Raw genomic sequence first — 19,451 nt, 5'->3', positions numbered from 1 at the left:
CTCTGACTCAGACACTCCCTACTTTTTTTTTTATGATGGCCATGATAGTTTTAAATAATGTCATTAAAATAAATATGTTCAGATGCTTTATAGAGCAATTTAAAAGAAGTCTGTAGAATATTAGCTATAGCTCTAATTCAAAGTAGTCAAATAGATATTTTTAATGAATCAAATTTTAGCATGAAATATTATTTCATTTGATATTTAATATCACACAGTATTTTTATGTAGTAAATTTAGATATTCTTACATTAAGGCACAATTGGCACTTCTTACATGTGGAAATTTAGTTACTGATTTTTGTTATTGTTTATTTGATTCCTCCCTGCTCTGATTTTGGTATTTGATGACTATGACCAAGCCCCACCTGGAATAATTCATATTCTGACATCTATAAATTCAACTGTCATAGAGGAGTAGCACTACAGTCCCAGAGAGGTGAAGAAAGCAAAGTGCTATAGAATAGAGTGGGCCTTTTCTCATCCATAAAATAAAAATTCACACCAATTACATTTTCATTAGTACACACACACATATATATATATGTGTGTGTTGCTATGTATGTGTATAATCACTAACATGGTATTTATGCTGTATTTGGGGAACATTGTATTTAAGGGAGGTAGGTGAGCTGTCCCTCTCAGGAGAAGTAGGGTTGTACTTCACATAGTGTTTCTGACTTTATCTTACACATTATTTCCCACAAGTGTTTGCCCATACTGCCTTTATTTTCATTGTATGATTAATGCTAAAATTGAGTATGCTGACTGTTTGAAGCTCTCTAAGGTGAATATGCTATCAGAGACAGAGATGCGTTAGAAAATATTGAACACATGGAGAGGGATATCTACCCCCATCAGAAAAGAAATACATTAGTGATAGGAACTTAGAAACCAAACAAATATCCAAAAAATGAGCAAATTTGATAATTATTAACTCCAGAGAAAGCTTACATTGTGAAAAGTATATCATAGTACACTTTATAGATCAACTGTGGATAAAATTATCATAGTCTTAATGATTTAAACCCCCCAGTCCTTGTTAGACGTCCATTGGGACCCACTTCTTCCCTTTGTCTACCAGAGCTTCTCACAGACCTTGGTTTATCTAGTATACCCAAAAACTATGCTTCATACCAGGACATGGTCTTTCAATTCGCACTATCTTAAGGCACACAAGAAGGTTTCTGACCACAAAACTCTACCCTCATCTTCTCAAGACTGTCTGAAATCACCACGGCAGTAGCCATCAGCTCCCACGCCACTGATAGAAGTAAGGTTTAGAAGGCAAATAAATCAGGCACGAAAGAATACACACAGTAAGATGCCCTTCATGAAAAGATCAAACCAGACAAAACTGTTTTTTAATGGATGCTTACATGGGTGGATAGACTAAGCCACGGATATAACTGCTTTAGTTACCCCTAGTGGGAGGGGAGGTTTTGTTGGTGAAAGAATGGAGAGGGAGGTTTTAGAGGTTCTGGTGATGTTCTATTATTAAATTGTATGCATCTATTGAATTCATCTTTATGTAGCTACATTATATTTCATTATTTTAAAACTCAACAACAACAACAAAAAAAACATGAAGCCAAATGACCTAATGCCTCTGAGATAGGGTCATGGCGCATTGTGTATAACTGATAATTGATCTATTCCTGATAGCAGGTTTTGATGGACAATGGGCTGGGACACCAAGCCAAGGATACACAGGTATCAGTGAGGTAAAGAATAGGATGCAAAATAAGTCCAAGACTGACTGACATGGCCCAAGGAAGAGACCACGGGTCACAGTGTTCTCTCCAGCAGAATCCAAACCCAAGCACATTTGTGTATGGTGATACAAGCTGCCCCACCAGAAAAGCATCCCTCCAAGGAGGCGACCTGGAGAAATTTCAGGCCTCTGAGCATGATCATTGGCCATTTACGTGTTCCTTGAGATTCGTTAGTGAACTTACCTCTTGCCTACAACAGAAGATAAGAGCAATAATGTAAATCAATAATTGGATAAGCAAATCAACAGTGTACTCACGCTAGCATCTGATACCCAGAAGCAGTGATGGGAATCTGGTCTCCTTTCTCTAGGTGATCGGTTCTCACTCACAAAGAAAATGTTTCCACACTTCTTAACACTGTTGAGCCCTAGATATTTTCCCCCATGCACTTAGGAAGGTGATGAAGGAGAGCTTCGAAGGGAGCCTGTTTTACCACTACCTAATGAACCAAAGTCAGCATTTCTAGACAAAAATTTGTTCTAAAATTCTGAGAATTCAGTTTTAAAGGCTGCCCAAAGGTGCAGCCGGCACCCTGCACAGGCAGCTGCTTATTGATGAGTAGACCTGGCTTCTGGGATGGCTTCCCTATGACTCAGAGCACAGCACTGTCTCTCAAGAATCTTATAAGCATTTAGGTTTTGAACCAGGTTTCAAAATAGTATCTGACTAAGGTGGTTGTTATGTAGTTCATTCAGTTTGTATGTGAATCAGATTTCAGGAGGCAATATTCCCATCTCTGTTTCTTATAATGACAATGGTTTTAACGTAACCAAAAAAACAAATTTCAGAATCAACAATATCTGTCAGCCTGGGTCAAAACATACTCTTCTGTGAGAAACACACAAATAGACTAACTAGACATCAAATCAGCTAAGGCAAGATAGCAGTGACAACAGTGACTTGGTGAGTTTAGGGTGCCATTTTATTGCAACTTGCCACTCATCTTATAGCCTAATTTCTTTCAACCCTATCCTGTGTAAATTTCCCTAGCATAATGACCTAAAATAGAATCTCACACAATGTTTTTTATCATTCTCTAATCTCAGATTTTCATCTGGACCTCTAACCTTTTTAGCTGGCTTCTCTTTGTACTGCTTTCCATCCTTCCCTCTTTTTCTCAATTTTCTCTGGCTTGGAATTTTCCAGAGAAACATTTGCCCTGTTAGTTATTGCAACTGGCTTCTCTAAATGCTTACCTGAACTGAGCAGCTTCAGATAGGAGCTGAAACTTGGTGTGTTCATTCATTCTTGTCATCCTGCCAGCCTCTCCTCCACCCTTCTGATCTGGCAATGGAAAGCCACGTCTGCAACACCCAGATCCTTCCTCCTATAATACAGGCTAGAGTTTGTTAAAGTGGGTTTGCACTTTGAAAAGTGACCAGGTGTAGGGAAAGGTAGGTTGGGCCCAGTTGGTTGCCTACACCTTTGCCATCAGAACATGCCACACAGGGGCAAAAACACATTTCAGTTTCTGGCCGTAGCATCATGAGGTTGAGCTGTATGTTGCACCTACCTTCACCTGCTATGCATGGAAGTGACTGCAAGCCTGGTCCTTCTGCCTGAGTGTTTTCAAAAGTACAGCCAACGTTTATCCAAGTAACTGGGTTCTCTATTGTAAAAAGCTATTGGAATTAGAAGGTACCATCATCTTACAGTTGCTCGCCTCTCAATTTTGTGCAATTTTGCCTCTTTCCCAGGAAGAAGCGTGTCCTGTTAACTTATCCAAAATCGAATAGAGTAGTTATTGCTCACCTTCATGATTGTTTATGAGTAGAATAATCATAGAGAAAAGTAAAGTTGCAGAAAATCCCTGAAATTTAATTTTGATTTAGCAGTTGTGGTGAACTTTCTGAAGGAGAAGGTTGTTGTTAATATAAAAAAAAATGAGCCTACAAATGGATTCCCTGTTCTCCATATTCTAATTGCAGTGTTCATAGGCTGAATATTTTGAATCCCACATCCTTTCTATTTTGTACCTACTGAGGATATAAAGTACTTTCAAGTGGTGAAATGGTCAATAGGTAAAAGGCAAGGGACCCACGTGACACACATACTGGATAATCTTCTTGGAATTACCAAGAGTCATCCATAATTAAGGCTCTACTCACCATTGTTTTCTTCTTCATATTAACTCAGACATCCCTCCCACTACTGTGTTTGCAACAGTTGATTTACAATTAACCAATCCCAAAGTGACATAAGTATGAGAAGAAAGCAGTCATGTGGACTGGCGTGTTACATTAATTATTCTCCCTTGCCATACAATGATAATCCAAATTTCCATTGGCCTTGCCAGTTCATGCATATAGAGGAGGAAACATGAACTGTAATAACCTACATTTTACTGTCTCTTGTCCTCACTTACCCAGGGCTGAAGAGGGGTTTAAGGAAACTACTAGGGATTAATTCAGGATTACACGAGGTGTCAGTAGAGAAGGCTGTGAACTCTGGTTACATAGAGCTCTGTAGTTAGGCTGAAGATTTAAGAATTCTTTGGTGACCGAATACTAATGGCGAGGGCATGGTAAGGGGTGCTAGATTTAGTGTAGTGCCCAGAAAATGGAAATGACCTGGGTATACTTAATGTTCCAAATTAGGGATATTCTTTGCACATCCTAAAATATATAAACCTATTCCCTGGAAGCTGATGTCATTTGTGTTTTATTTGTTTGCTTGATATGGTTTTTGTTGGTCCAAATTCCAGACATTGAAATTTTTATATAAACTCTGTTTACCAAATCTAACTTTTCTAATATATCTATTTGAAGAAAATCTTGTAGTGGCAAGTTCCATGGCTTAATTGCAGATTCTATCATGTGAATTCATTCTAAGTGATTGCATGTTAGGTCTATTTTTACTTCTTGATGTATTCTTTGTCGTTTTACTGTGGGCAGGACATAAAGGAATTCAGTTACTCTATGTCTCTTGTTTACGTGTAAATATTTACCCTCTCTTCTCTTTTTGCTATAATTCCTCCTCCTTCTTCTGATTCTCTTTTACTTTTGACATGAATAATCTCAGCTTTCACTTGGCAATAAATAACATGATATAATATTGTCCTTATGCATTTAAATGAATGCAGTCAGTGGAACTTCCTATCATCTCTCTGATCAGAATTCCAACTGCAGGAGGCCTTGTTGGTTTCCACTTATTTGTGCTACATCATTTCATCACGTTGTCGTGGCCCCAACCAACATAATAATAAATGGAAAATTCTTGAAGAATCGAGTCTTGAAGAATCACTATTGTTATCAGTGCTACCTTTTCTATTTAAACCTTTTAGTTCTATGAGATTCATGAACAAACACAGGGAGGTTTCCTAAACAAAATCCAAATCTAATTTTAGAAGAAAATTAAAGTTCACTTTCTACCTCAGATTTCAACTTCCCAAAGAAATGCAGTAATTGGTCCCATTTCACCTCCTAAATTATTTTATCAACACGTTTTGAATGTCATTATTTGTCATGAAAAAGTAAATATTCTAAACCTTTAAATTTATTAAGCTTTACCTTGACCAGTTTCAGTGGCAAAGTTAAATATAAATGATGTATTTAATTTTCCTACAAGCCTCTATTTTCTTATCCTTTAAAATTATTGTTGTGTTTGTAGATGGGAGCTTTAAAACCTCTACCTATATTCTTCCATTTGCAGAGTGATGCTTAAATCCTCACTTTAATTTTAATTAAATATGCAAATTCAGTGGCCTTGAAAGTAAATATATATCCAATTTTTCCTTTATTAATAGATAGATAGATAGTAAGCTAAAGGAAACTTCAGACATTATTTAAGTTGAAGTCTCCCATTTTACAAATGAGAAAAGTAGGGCTCAGAAAGTTTGTGTTGTGTCTTTCTCAAATAAGAAGCAGTTGATGCTCTCCCTTCTCCCGCCCTCCACCCTCAAGTATATGCTTATTACCTAAGAGAGGAAATAATCTCTATACAACGTCCCTGCCGACATGCAGTTTACCTATATAACAAACCTGCACATGTACTCCTGAACTTAAAATAAAAGTTAAAAAAAAAAAGAAGCAGCTGAAATAGATCCTAGGGTGCCTATGATTTTTTTTTTTTTTCTTTTTGAACCATGAAGCCTTCCTGATCATTTCTGGGCTTGTCTCCCACTACATCCTTTTAAACTTATCCTTAGAAGTCAGAAGACAATATGGCTGCTATCTTGACTTATTCATAAATATCCCCACAAAATCTGCTTAAAAAAATCAGTCCATCTGTTCTCATAAGGGTCTATGAGAAACAGAGAATCCCATATATAACCTTATCAAAAACAAAAGTAAACCCTTTCAACTCAGAGTAGTTTCCTGACTATTTTTGGAGTAATAAATTTCCAACCCGTGCGAACCCTTAGAAGGATGCCTTTAATTTATGGGCAGAGGTTGCAATAGCATGTATCAATTCTGTCTTTAAGAAAAAAACAATATGTTCTGTGTATGTGAAACATATAAGAACACATGAAATAAGTATAAACTAATGGGAAGTCTAATAAGATTAGGAAACTATTAAAAGTTTATCTTATTGTGGTCATTTCATTTACAATTCTATCAATCATTATAAATAAGATATAAAATAAAAGTAAAAACTGAGAATAAAAACTGGGAGCCGCCAGGATCCAGTCTATGCAGGAAACCATATTCAAAGAAAACACAAGTCCCATTTCATTCACTTAGGCTTCCTTAAAGAGACCTCCCTAAGGATTTCACAAAGCATGCCAACATCAAAAGTACTTCCTACATTCTTTTAAAATATTTCTTCCCATCCCCGAACTTTCACTCACATCAGCAACTAAATACCTTCCGTCTCTCTTCAAATGCACTGTTTCCTCACAACAATTATGCCTCCCTTTCCTTTTTGTCTCTTACTTTCTTGTACATGTTCACAGTATCCCCATTCCTAAAGCACCCAGTGCCATGTGACCTACCCACCCCACCACGCAAACTGCATGCACATCTTTTGGAAGTTCAGTTTTTCTTCCACTCTGGCAAGATCTTCTCAGACTATCAGCCCCCTTTGTTCCAACGAAGATGAATAAAATTTTATGGAATCTCTCTGTGTGAGTGAGTGTGTGTGTGTGTGTGTGTGTGTGTGTGTGCAGACTGGAAATAAAATAAAGTAAGGTTGTAAAAGATTTAAACAACATAATCAGTATGTTAAATATGAATCTATTGAACTCTATACCCTAATAGTAGAGAACACAGTCATCTCAAATGCCCGTGGCTCATGCATAGAAATTCATCACATATAAGTCACAAAGAAAATATCAGTAACTTTAATAAAGGAAGAATATTACAAACAATACTCTCTGATCACATTCAATAAAACTAGAGTTTACTATCAACAACAGCAGAAAAACTCACATGTTCCTTCACATGGATAGTAAAAATCCTGTCATTAATTCCTGAGTAAAAGTTAAATAGAAACTGAAATTACAAGAATTTAATAATAATAATAATAATGACAATAGCTGCCAGTTTGCGTCAAGATATGAAAAACACACTCCACCATATTCTTTCCTGCTAATTACAACTAAAATTTCTGGACAAAAGCCATAGAATAACTATGAGAAAACTCTAAAAGGGGAAGAAAAGAAGGAAGATTGGCCAGGAATCTCAGGACTTGAGGGGCCACTTAGTATTACATTTGTTGTTGTTGTTGTTGTTTTCCTTTACATTCCAGCCTAGGTGCTATTGCGAACCACACCCTGCAGCTATAATACTAATAGGGGCAGGGATAAAATCTCTCTAACCAGAGGTCCGGAAAGAAGAAGAATCCTTTGGATGATAATCACCCCACTACAAGCAGATGCCACAAGAGAAGCAACACCCTCTATCCTCCCCACTGGCCTGGTTGCTGTAAAAACTGTAGGGTAGAACCATAATGACAATCCCACTCTACACTAAGCAAACACAAGCAGAAGCGGCAGTGTCCTGCCTCCATCCTTTGATGGTGACTGCAGACACAGATAACAAAGCCCTTCCCCTTCCACTCACACTGTGTGCACAAAGTCGTGAGGTGGGATCCTGTCAACTACCACCCTGAAGAAAGTAGACACTAGCAAAAGTGTAGCACCCCTTCCCCTCCCAGGTAGAGGGTTTGAGGACAATCATAAAGAAGTGAGAGATGGAGAAAAGAATGATTTAAATTTGTATATGAAGTCCTGAGTTCATCACTGTTCCATTAATCTGTGAAAATGAACAGAATCAATAGAGCAAAAGCTTTGTTGACTAAATTATGATATAGTTTCAGATTGACTGCTGGGTAGTGCAAAAACAGGGCAGATGAGAGTAGGACTACAAAGATTTTGACAATTAAATTGCCATTAAAACCAGAACTCACCAATTATCATTAAAACCATTGCTGTCTATTTAAAAAGTAGATTTAAACAGGAACCAGAGTCTCATTATATAATACTCAAAATGTCCAGGACATAATACAAAATACTTGTCAAACCAAAAACCAGGAAAATCTCAATTCATATGGCAAAAGACAATCAGCAGATGTCAACACCAAGATGAGACAGATTTTAGAATTATCTGACAAGGATTTTAAAGCAGCTATTTTAAAAAGGTTCTAACAAGTGGTTTCAGACACTTTTATAATAAGTGGGAAAATAGAAAATAGATAGTAATAGCAAATAGAAATTTTAGAATAAAAAATACAATAATAAAAATCAAAATGTAGTAATGAAAATGATGGAAAAAATAAAGAAACTTTTAGAGAGATCAACAGAAATTTTTCAATCAATTTTTCTTTTTCATTTAATTTCAAATTTTCTGTTCATCTCTCTTCAAGAACTTGTGAGACACCAATAAAACATCTAACATTATGTCATTGAGTTGTAACTCCAAGTTATTTACCCAAGGAAAAAGAAAGATTATTTGCACAAAAGTGCTTGTACATAAGTGTTACAGTAGCTTCATTCATTCACGATAGCTAAAAACTTTAAACAAACCAAATATTCCTCAACAGGTGTTAAATAAAATAAAGATAAATTGTGGTATAGCCAGACAATGGAATACTAGTCCTTTTTTTAAAAGAGCAAATTATTGATACATTCAAAACTGTGGATGAATTTCAAAATCCCTAAAACAAAACCATAATCTGATTTATGATAACAAAGAGCTTAGTAGTAGACTGGGTCCAGGGCTGGAGGGAGGACAGATGGCAAAGGGACCTTGGGGAGTTTTGGGGGTGATGGAAACATTCTATGAATTGATGGTGGCAGTGGTTTCCTGGGTGTGGCAATTTTTTTTGCATTTGTCAGAGCTCATTGAATTACATTTTAAATCTATGCAATTTATTATGCATAATTGTAGTTCAATAAAGCTGACTTTTCAAAATCTTAATAGGAAGAAAGACATGCAAAATGTAACAAAAATATCTAATTATATCACAAATGTATGAAACAAACTCACTGAAAGGGAAAAGGCATGAACCTAAGTGACTTTGGAAATGAGTGGAGTTTGTAAGACTAAAGGCAAAAGACACTGCACATAAGCACTGTGGTCCAGTAATAAAGGTGTTTCTCACAGGAGTATAGGTAAATAATTCTGATATCATTATACATGTATAGTGGAATGGAGTGATGAAATAAATGGATGAAAGATGGTGTGAGTCAAATTTTCTCACTATTGGAGCAGAAGGTTATAGATAAGCAAGAAAAAAAGGGTAGAATGATCTACAGAATAAAAAAAAAATGAAGAACAGTCTCAAACCAATAATCTATATTTTCACTTAAAGGAACTAGGACAAGAGCAAAATAAACTAAAAACAAACAGAAACAAGAAAATCATAAAGAAAAGAGCAGTAATCCATAAAAACAATAAAGAAAATCAATTAATCCAAAAGATAATTTCCTAAATTAATCAATAAGATTTAGCCCCTAACAAGACTGTCACTAAAAAGAAAGAGAACATATAAATTCTCAATATCAGGAAGGAAAGAGACCTTCAGACTTCACAGACCTCACAGATATTAAAAGAATTTTTTTAAAAACACTAGGAATAACTTTAAGCACATAAATTTAACAACTTAGAAAAGCTAGACCAAAGCTGTGGAAAACCTCAAACTACCAAAACTCACCCCATATTAAACAAATCACCTGAATAATTCTATACCTATCAAAATTAAATATGTAGTTTTAAACTCCAAAATAGAAATCTCAAGTCCCAGATGGTTTTCTTAGAGAATTCTACCAAATATTCAGAGAAGAGATAACACCAATATTACACAATCTTTTCCAGAAAATGAGAAATAACAGTTTCCAGCTCATTTATGAGCTGGAAAATCCAGAATAAAATATTAGTAAATCAAACCCAGCAATATATAAAAATTATAATACATCACAACCAAGAAGGATTTATGTTAGTAATGCAAGGCTGGTTCAATATTAGAAAGCCTGTTAGTATAATCTATTAACACTCCAAGGAAAAGGCGAGGGAGGAAACACAGTCTTTCTTTTATTTCCCACAGACTCAACTATAAGACCTGGACAGAATGTGTAGATGGATATTTGAAAACTCTAAAAAGCAAATATCAACAGATTGATCTGGGAAGAACAGAATTCTAAATACAATCAAGACAATGGTGAGCTTAACTTTTTTCCCCTCTATTATTCCCATCCTGAATAAATACATGTATTTATTTAACTCAGCCCACCCCAGAACTCTGAATTGAGTATTGTGAAGCAGACAGAGTGAAATCCAGGAGAAGCCCTCTGGTTCTGGCTTGAGTAGCAGAAAAGAGAGCTCTAAAAAGTTCGGCGAATGTGTGGGAAATCTCTGCATATTTTTTTTCTCTCCATTGCCTCTATTCTTTCACATCACAGTCCCCAGCTGGACCTGTGTAGGTCCATGGTTATCCAGCAAGAGTGGCCTGGAACGACAGCCTCTACTCTTACTCAGCATAGGACAGGAGAAGGCTAACCATGCTGTGAACAGAGATGTAGCCGTGGAGATGGAGAAAAGTAATGGATTTACGCAAAGTTGAAAGTGTATTTAGCAGAACTTGCTGATTGGATGTGGAAGGTAATGAAAGAAGTAGAAAAAAGAATCACTTCAAGGTTCTTTGGTTTATGTAACTAGTTGCTTTGCTTTTTACCAAAATGCAGATGACTAGAGGGAATTGAAAGTTGTTTTGATAATGGTTTGAGCAGCCTTTAGATGGTAATGTCAGACAGATAGTTTTATCCAGTTCAGGAAAGAAGTCAGGGCTGGGTTGGGAAGGTAGCAATCAGCATATAGATATATCTTTTTAAGTTGGGAGATAATAAGTCATCTTGTTTGCTTTGGGAATCATCTAGTGGAAGAATAATAGATGGTGAAGGAGAAAGAGAAAGATAATTTCAGAAGAACATTCCTGCAAAATGATCCCCAAGGGCATGAGCAAAAGTTTAGCCTTCAAGTGCAAACTAGACCACCTCAACATAGCATCCCTGAACTGGAAAGTTCAGGAAGTGCTATGCCACGATTCTCAGTAAGTTTTATTGTCCAACAATTTATTGAATGCTTACCCAAATGTAGGCCATGGGTATATACATTTTTGGAAAAAATAAAGCATGATTTCTTCTTTTAAAAGTTAGGAAAAACAGGAATTTGGTAAACAAACATACACACTGTATCCAAGAATGTTAATACCCAAGATTCATTCTCCCTCTTTTTCTTTTAAAGGAAACTAAATTTTGTTTAGTTGAAAGAAAACTAATGGGAAACGGGAGAAGCCATTGTGCCCAGTTTAAAAACAAACGAAAGAATTCCCTCCTCCCTTGCAGATGGGGAGGAACATGTGTCTAGATTCTGACAAATAGTCATGCAAGTAGAAGCTTCTGTCTATGGCTTCCAGGAAACTTTTCCAAGAGAGGAGTTACACAGTTGTTAGGTGCCCATTTTATCCTATGCTCTTCACTGCTCTTCCCTGGAATGTAGGATGCAGGAGGTAGAGCAGCATCCTTGTGATTGGGGACAGAGACACTGAAGGAAAGAACAAAGGAATTACAGAGACATCTGTCCTGATAGCCTTGAGCCACTAACGGCAAGACCAGCAACCCCTTACCTAACTCTAAACTTCTAATTACATGAAAAAATGCTGTTTTTCAGCTGCTTGAAACCTGTCAAATTAATCCTAATACATTAAACACACGCTATAAATAATAAGTGCTATGAAGGAAAAAAATCGGTTTCTAGAAAGATAATAATAGGATGGGAATCACTTATTTAGATTGTAATGTCAATGGAGGCATTTCTAAGGAAATAAATCTAAGTCAGGATCTAAAATATAAGAATGGAGCTGCAGTGTATGAGCAGGAGAGGAAGGGAGAGAGCATTCCAGAAAGAAAGAACAGCAAGAAGAGTGGCATAGGATGAGGAAAACCAGGGACTGTGTAGAGGCTATAGGCCGTCAGAAAGAATTTGAATTTTATCCTAAATGGGAAGGGAAGCTAGTGAAATATTTTAAGCAAGAGATGGCTTATTCTTATCTTACTTTTTAAAAAAATAACACTCTAGCTGCTCTAGAAAACAAATCAGAGATGGACAAGAGTGGAAACAAAACAAACAAAAGACAGGCTATTTGAACAGACTAGGCAAGAAATAATAGTGATGTGGACCACGGAGTGCCATCAGAGATGGAGAAAATGTACTCCAGATAAATTTAGGAGGTAGAATCTTCAGGCTACACTGACGGATTTTATAAGGAAAGGGAAGAAAATGAAAAAAGCAAGATAACATCTGGACTTATGGCTTTGGTAATTGAACAAGAGTTTGTAACATTTTTCTAAGATGTGGAGTATTGCAGAGAATGAGATTTGGGGACTTAAGTTTGAGGTGCTTATTGGCTATTCACACATAGTTGAATCTACAATTGTGGGAGGTGACTATGAAGGAAAAAAACAAAGGAATCACAGAGAGCTCAGAATATTTTATTTGTCATAAACAAATTCTGCAATTTGTTTATGGTCTTTTAAATTTCTGTTGATAATTTTAACATAGATGTAATTTATATTTTACATAGTGAAAAATATATCATTTTTTCTGTGATTTATGTTTAGAAACTCCTTTCCTACTCTGTGATCCAATGCCTAATTACTCACCTCTTCTGGTAGTTGATTTTGTTATATTTTCTTGCCTTCTGTAATCTTTAGATATGAGGTGATGATACACACATGTAATAATAATAATAGTGGTTAATCAAATATACCACTATTATTTCTTTAAGCTCTCTTTTCCCAAAAGATGTGTGATACCCATGCATCACAAGCTGTTTTAACTTTCTAACAGTCTATTTCTGAGTTACACTCTGCTCCATTCATATGTCCATTTTTTTTGCAAATTAAAATTGTTTAATAAGAGTATATTTCAGTGTTTATTTTTCGAGAGAAATACCTGACTGGAGAGTATAGTGGAATTATTAATTTCTATGATTTTAAAAACACATCGAGTCACCTGTTACCTAAGAATAGCCTTGGTGCTTGGGAACAGCCCCTCCTGAGAGATGAGTGAGAAGTTTCCTCTTGACTCTCCACTCAGCAGCCACATGGATAGGGACAGTCAGAGCTCAAATAAGCAGAAACCTGAGTTCCTTCAAGAAAGGGCCAAACCACTTTGTCACTCATATGTTTATTTGAATATGAATTAGTCAGAAAACAATTTGTTTTTGAAATCCCCAGACACAGTAATTGGGCTAAGGCCCACAGAACAGTAGAGTGGTAACACCTTCTTAGTTTAGCAAACCAAATCCCACTGCCCTCACATAATCCTACCCAAGATATTGGGAACCACGGCTGTAAGTGATAGAGAAAAATTCATCCAAGCCTATCAGGTTAATAATCACTTATAAGAATTCAACTCTTGGGAAAATTTGTTTCTTTTCCCTGAAGGTTGAGTAAGCTTCACTCTAGGGCCTGCCTCTAATTTAGCTCATACCATAGAAATGGCATGCAGAGTTTCTGTTTTCATAACTTGGGAAATACTATACAATTGTATTGTAATGCAATTCTCTACAGTGACCCATTTAGTAACACAGGTCGAACTTGTTCTTTTCTGGGTTCATTGGCCTGAAATGCATTCCCAAGTCATGGAATTCTCAAAGAATAGCATGGTGAAATGTTAGGATTTAAGACATTAGAAATTTCCTTGATTTAGTAAAGTAATTAGTTCATGTTCACAGGACATGATTTTTAATAAAGAAAAGTAGCTACAATATTATTTACCCAATGGCCAATAATTTCTGCCTTATTAAACCCAAGTCAAAGGCACCAGTGAAAGCTGAAACTCATTCTTTAGCCTTTAACTTCATTCTCTGACTTTTTATTATTTAAGGTACTCTTTGTAAGTGCTTCATATTTCCATAACAGTTTAACATCAGATATTTAATTTTTGGATTAGTATCATCCTTTAGGCAGCACATGATGAATTTGACCACTACCAAATTTAGCTTCTGGCTGTGACTTCATCAGAATTATTTTAAAAGAAGACAAACCTATTTTTAGATTGTCTCATAAATGAAAGGTGGATTACTTACCAATTTTTTAAATATTACAATATTTAGACCAGCTCCAACATAAAACCATGTTAGATTGAAAATTATTAAATAGTTACATAATAACAGCAGAAATTCTAAGAACAGTTTATTCTAGTAACTAAATTACTTTCTGGACGATATATTAGTTGTTTCCATTGGTTAGCATACTATTTCTGCTTGTTAAAAAAATAGTAGCAGGAAAGTTGAAGCACAAAACATGGTAGAGATATAGAATTTTCAACAATTTCCTGTAATAACTCAGAAAAATTATGTCAGCACTTTGATTACGAAAAGCAGAGGCTCATATGATATCAGCAATGGTGCCCAATCTCAGTCCAGAGCAAGATTTTCATCTACCTTGTAGTCTAACCCCAATTCACCCAAATCCACAGTTAAAGGAGTATGTTTTATGCTACACTATAGTAGCTGAAACCCCCCTTTTACTGAGGTAATCTAAAAATAGGAATATGACCTAACCTCAAGGCAAATGTCATCTACGTCTTAATCCACTATTATCTGCTAATATGAAGAACATGCAGGTAATTAAATTTAATGTTTACTTTAAAATATTATCTTGTTATATTTATATAACTCCTGTTTTATGATCAAATAGTGGTGATTGAGAAATAAAAATGAATCCAGAAGGCATTGCTGACTCTCATGAAAGATGTCATCACATTAAATGACTCTTCTCATAAACATTTGTACATGGAAAGTCAAAGATTAAAAAACTGCTCAAAACCACCGAACAAGTGAGTATCAAATGTGTCAGCAAAGATCAGGCCTTCTAACTCTTGTTAGTTTTCTGCTCTCGTCACTCCCCCAGAGCTATCATGGGGGGGAAATAAGGCAAATCAGATCCTTGGTATATGCAGTTCTCCTGACTGTGCCTGCAGCTAGAATCCTCAATACATATAATCTCGTCCCATTTCCTTTCATCTCATAAGCATATCCAGGAGGCCTCAGTGTCTTCAAGCACCTGATATGCATACCAATGCAGTAAGCTGTAAATCAGACTCAATAATAGTGGAATGTTCTGGGCAAGTGAGTTCTGAATCAACCTACAAAGACTGTCTCTGCAGAGATAAGAAAAATATGACAATCTTATTTTAGAGACCAGCCTGCACATTAAACCAAAGAAGATAAGTGTAGTGGAATTAATTTTAATAAATTTGCCCTTTGAAATCCTTCATCCAGTGGCCTTTTCCCCCTCCAGTCAATAGATTCATTCATCCACTCATTGACTGAATGAATTTTCTTCACAGACCTTGTGGGTGCTGGGCTTGGCACCACATTGCAGGGTTACTGTGGAGCAGAAGACCCAGTTCTTGCCCTCCATGGGCCCACAGTCCACTAAGGGAAACAACTCACAAGTAATTACGAGGTGGCATGAAAACTACCATAAGTGATGCTGTTTGGACAACATGGAAGTAGACGTCACTGAGTCCTAGAAGAATTAGGAACTGTTTTCCACAGAAATGTAGACCTGAAAGATAAGTTGGATCGGGTCAGGCCTAGAAGACAGAGAGGTGGCCCCAGCAGTACATGCCAGGTGTATTAGTCTGTTTTTGCACGGCTGATAAAGACATACCTGAGATTGGGAAGAAAAAGAAAAAAAGGTTTAATTGAACTTACAGTTCCACATAGCTTGGGAGGCCTCATAATCATGGCAGGAGGTGAAAGGCACTTCTTACATGGCGGCAGCAAGAGAAAATGAGGAAGAAGCAAAAGCGGAAACCCCTGATAAATCCATCAGATCTTGTGAGACTTATTCACTATCACGAGAATAGCACAGGAAAGACTGGCCTCCATGATTCAATTACCTCTCCCTGGGTCCCTCCCACAACATGTGGGAATTCTGGGAGATAAAATTTGAGTTGAGATTTGGATGGGGACACAGTCAAACCATATCATTTAGTCCCTGGCCCCTCCAAATCTCATGTCCTCACATTTTAAAACCAATCACGCCTTCCCAACAGTCCCCCAAAGTCTTAACTCATTTCAGCATTAACCCAAAAGTTCACAGTCCAAAGTCTCACTTGAGACAAGGCAAGTCCCTTCTGTCTATGAGCCTGTAAAATCAAAAGCAAGTTAGTTACTTCCTAGATACAATGGTGGCACAGGAATTGGGTAAATACAGCCATTCCAAATGGGAGAAATTGGACAAAACAAAGGGATTACAGGGCCCATGCAAGTTTGAAATCCAGCAGGGCAGTCAAATTTTAAAGCTCCAAAATAATCTCCTTTGCCTCCAGGTCTCACATCCAGGTCATGCTGATGCAAGAGGTGGGTTTCCATGGTCTTGGACAGCTCTGCCCCTGTGGCTTTGCAGGATACAGCCTGCCTCCCAGCTGCTTTCATGGCCTGGTGTTGAGTGTGTGTGGCTTTTCCAGGCGCAAAGTACAAGCTGTCAGTGGATCTTCCCATTCTGGGGTCTGAAGGACAGTGGCCCTCTTCTCACAGCCCCACTAGGCAGTACCCCAGTAGGGACTCTGTGTGGGGGCTTCAACCCCACATTTCCCTTCTGCACTGCCCTAGCAAAGGTTCTCCATGAGAGGACCGCTCCTACAGCAAACTTTTGCCTGGGCATCCAGGAATTTCTATACATCTTCTGAAATCTAGGCAGAGGTTCCCAAACCTCAATTCTTGACTTCTGTGAACCTGCAGGCTCAACACCACATGGAAGCTGCCAAGGCTTGGGTCTTCCACCCTCCGAAGCCACAGCCCGAGCTGTACATTGGCCCCTTTCAGCCACTGCTGGAGCAGCTGGGACAGAGGGCACCAAGTCCCTAGGCTGCACACAACACAAGGACCCTGGGCCCAGCCCACAAAACCACTTTTTCCTCCTGGGTCTCCAGGCCTGCAATGGGAGGGGCCACCATGAAGGTCTCTGACATGGTCTGGAGACATTTTCCCTATGATCTTGGGGATTAACATTAGGCTCCTTGCTACTTATGCAAATTTCTGCAGCCAGCTTGAATTTCTCCCCAGAAAATAGGTTTTTCTTTTCTATCACATAGTCAGGCTGCAAATTTTCCAAACTTTTTGCTCCGCTTCCCTTATAAAACAGAATGCCTTTAACAATACCCAAGTCACCTCTCGAATGCTTTGCTCCTTAGAAATTTCTTCCACCAGATATCCTAAATCATCATTTTCAAGTTCAAAGTTTCACAAATCTCTAGGGCAGGGGCAAAATGCCACCAGTCTCTTTGCTAAAACATAATAAGAGTCACCTTTGCTCCAGTTCCCAACAAGTTCCTCATCTCCATCAGAGATCACCTCAGCCTGGACTTTATTGTCCATATTGCTATCAGCATTTTGGGCAAAGCCATTCATCAAGTCTCTAGGAAGTTCCAAACTTTCCCACATTTTCCTGTCTTCTGAGCCCTCCAAACTATTTCAACCTCTGCCTGTTACCCAGTTCCAAAGTCACTTCCACATTTTTGGGTATTTTTTCAGCAACACCCCACTCCTGGTACCAATTTACTGTATTAGTCTGTTTTCACGCTGCTGATAAAGACATACCTGAGACTGGGAAGAAAAAGAGGTTTCACTGGACTTACAGTTCCACATGGCTGTGGAGGCCTCAGAATCATGGGGGGACGTGAGAAGCACTTCTTACATGGTGGTGACAAGAGAAAATGAGGAAGAAGCAAGAGTGGAAACCCCTGATAAACTCATACGATCTCGTGAGACTTACTCACTATGACAGGAATAGCATGGGAAAGACCAACCACCTTGATTCAATTACCTCCCTCTGGGTCCTTCCACAACACATGGGAATTCTGGGAGATACAATTCAAGGTGAGAATTTGGGTGGGGACACAGCCAAACCCCACTTCAGGGGTAGGAGAGAGCATGGGAGCCCTTCCAGTTACCAGATGAGCTACTGGTAAAAGGCAGAGAGGGAGAAAACAAATAGAAAGAAAAAAATAATAATGGAAGAGGAAAGCCTGGTACTACAATAAAAAAGAAAAGAAGGATTCTTAAAAATTGGTTTTGGAAGGAAAAAAACCTACATATGCACCCAGAGAGGCCTGTGTGCTCTCAGTTAAGCTCCTTTGTCATGTTCTTCTGTGAAGGAAAATAGACATTATTTTCCAATTGTCAATTTTAATTGGAAAATTTTTGAACAATTTTAATTCTTTAAACAACAATGCTCCAGGTAATGGCATTACTGACCCTTGCCTACTCACTGTTTTTTTTTAATTCAGATTACAAATCACTTGGAAAAACACAATACATTTAGTAGTTAAACACTAGCTTTAAAAAACAAAAATGAGATGCATTAAAATATAAGATAGGATAGGATACATCAGAAGAGTAGAATAGAATAGGATAGATCATGAAGCCTACTCATAGCAGGAGCAAATATTCTTTTGTGTGTATGCACCCATGCATATGATCAAGTAGAAACGTATTGGGGGTCATTATCAAAATTAGTTGACAGCCACTCACCAAGAAGTGGGTCCACATTTAGTGATGATTCCACTCAAGGCTTGACATCCCTTTAAATTTCTTCTTAAATATTTAAGGCTTAATATGAAAACTCTTGGACCCCACCACTCAGCACAGTTCTTGCTCTTCACGCTTTAGTACACTTGGACTCTGTGAGGATGCCTGTGGTGAGCTGGGCTTTCTGCCAAAGCAAAGAGTATAACTCTCTGAGTATTCATTCTTCTTGGTGAGGGGGTAGAGGGCTAGAAGGAGGTGGGACCATCACATGCTATCACCAAGATTGTCCTGAGGATTTCCTTTTTAAGCTTTAAAGCAGAGACCCAGATAATATGACCTTCTGGTCATTGGAGGGAGCAGGGCCTAAAGAATTCTTTTCTTATTATAAAAAATATCCCTGAAATATCTTTCTACAGTCAACTGCTACCTCTCCAGGGGCCAGATACAGAGGATTTGAGACCAGCTGATAATAGACACATTATTCTTATTTAGAACCAGTTTCTACATGTGGGTAGATTTCCCAGTGCTTCAGTGAATCAGAGAGCATCTTTAAGAAAAGAGTTCATGAATTTTTGCTTCACTTTATATTACCTGATCTTTTCTAGACAGTAAAAAATTCAGTCACTATAAAATTGAAGTCCTATCAGGCAGAAAGTGAACAAGCATCTGAGGAAAAAGATATCTGTTCCATTGC

The 19,451-nt window shown here is 37.5% G+C and overlaps 1 protein-coding gene across 2 annotated transcripts in view; it reads right to left on the bottom strand.

Moving 5' to 3' along the window:
* The window catches only part of SERPINB7 (serpin family B member 7), a 46,754-nt gene extending 27,712 nt beyond the window's left edge, over positions 1–19,042 (bottom strand). Inside the window, exon 1 of one of the 2 annotated variants that reach the window (XM_063597353.1) lies at positions 18,761–19,042. In XM_063597353.1, the coding sequence (XP_063453423.1) occupies positions 18,761–18,778 (18 nt within the window). In that variant the 5' untranslated portion in view covers positions 18,779–19,042. Of the gene's footprint in view, positions 1–2,031; positions 2,149–18,760 lie in introns of those variants that run through there. The other variant, XM_057300426.2, reaches the window with a different exon arrangement.
* Between the last annotated feature and the right edge of the window lie 409 nt (positions 19,043–19,451).

The sequence above is a fragment of the Pan paniscus genome, chromosome 17 (assembly GCF_029289425.2).
Source record: "Pan paniscus chromosome 17, NHGRI_mPanPan1-v2.0_pri, whole genome shotgun sequence".
Lineage (NCBI taxonomy): Eukaryota > Metazoa > Chordata > Mammalia > Primates > Hominidae > Pan > Pan paniscus.
This window is presented reverse-complemented; position numbering and strand designations above follow the sequence as displayed.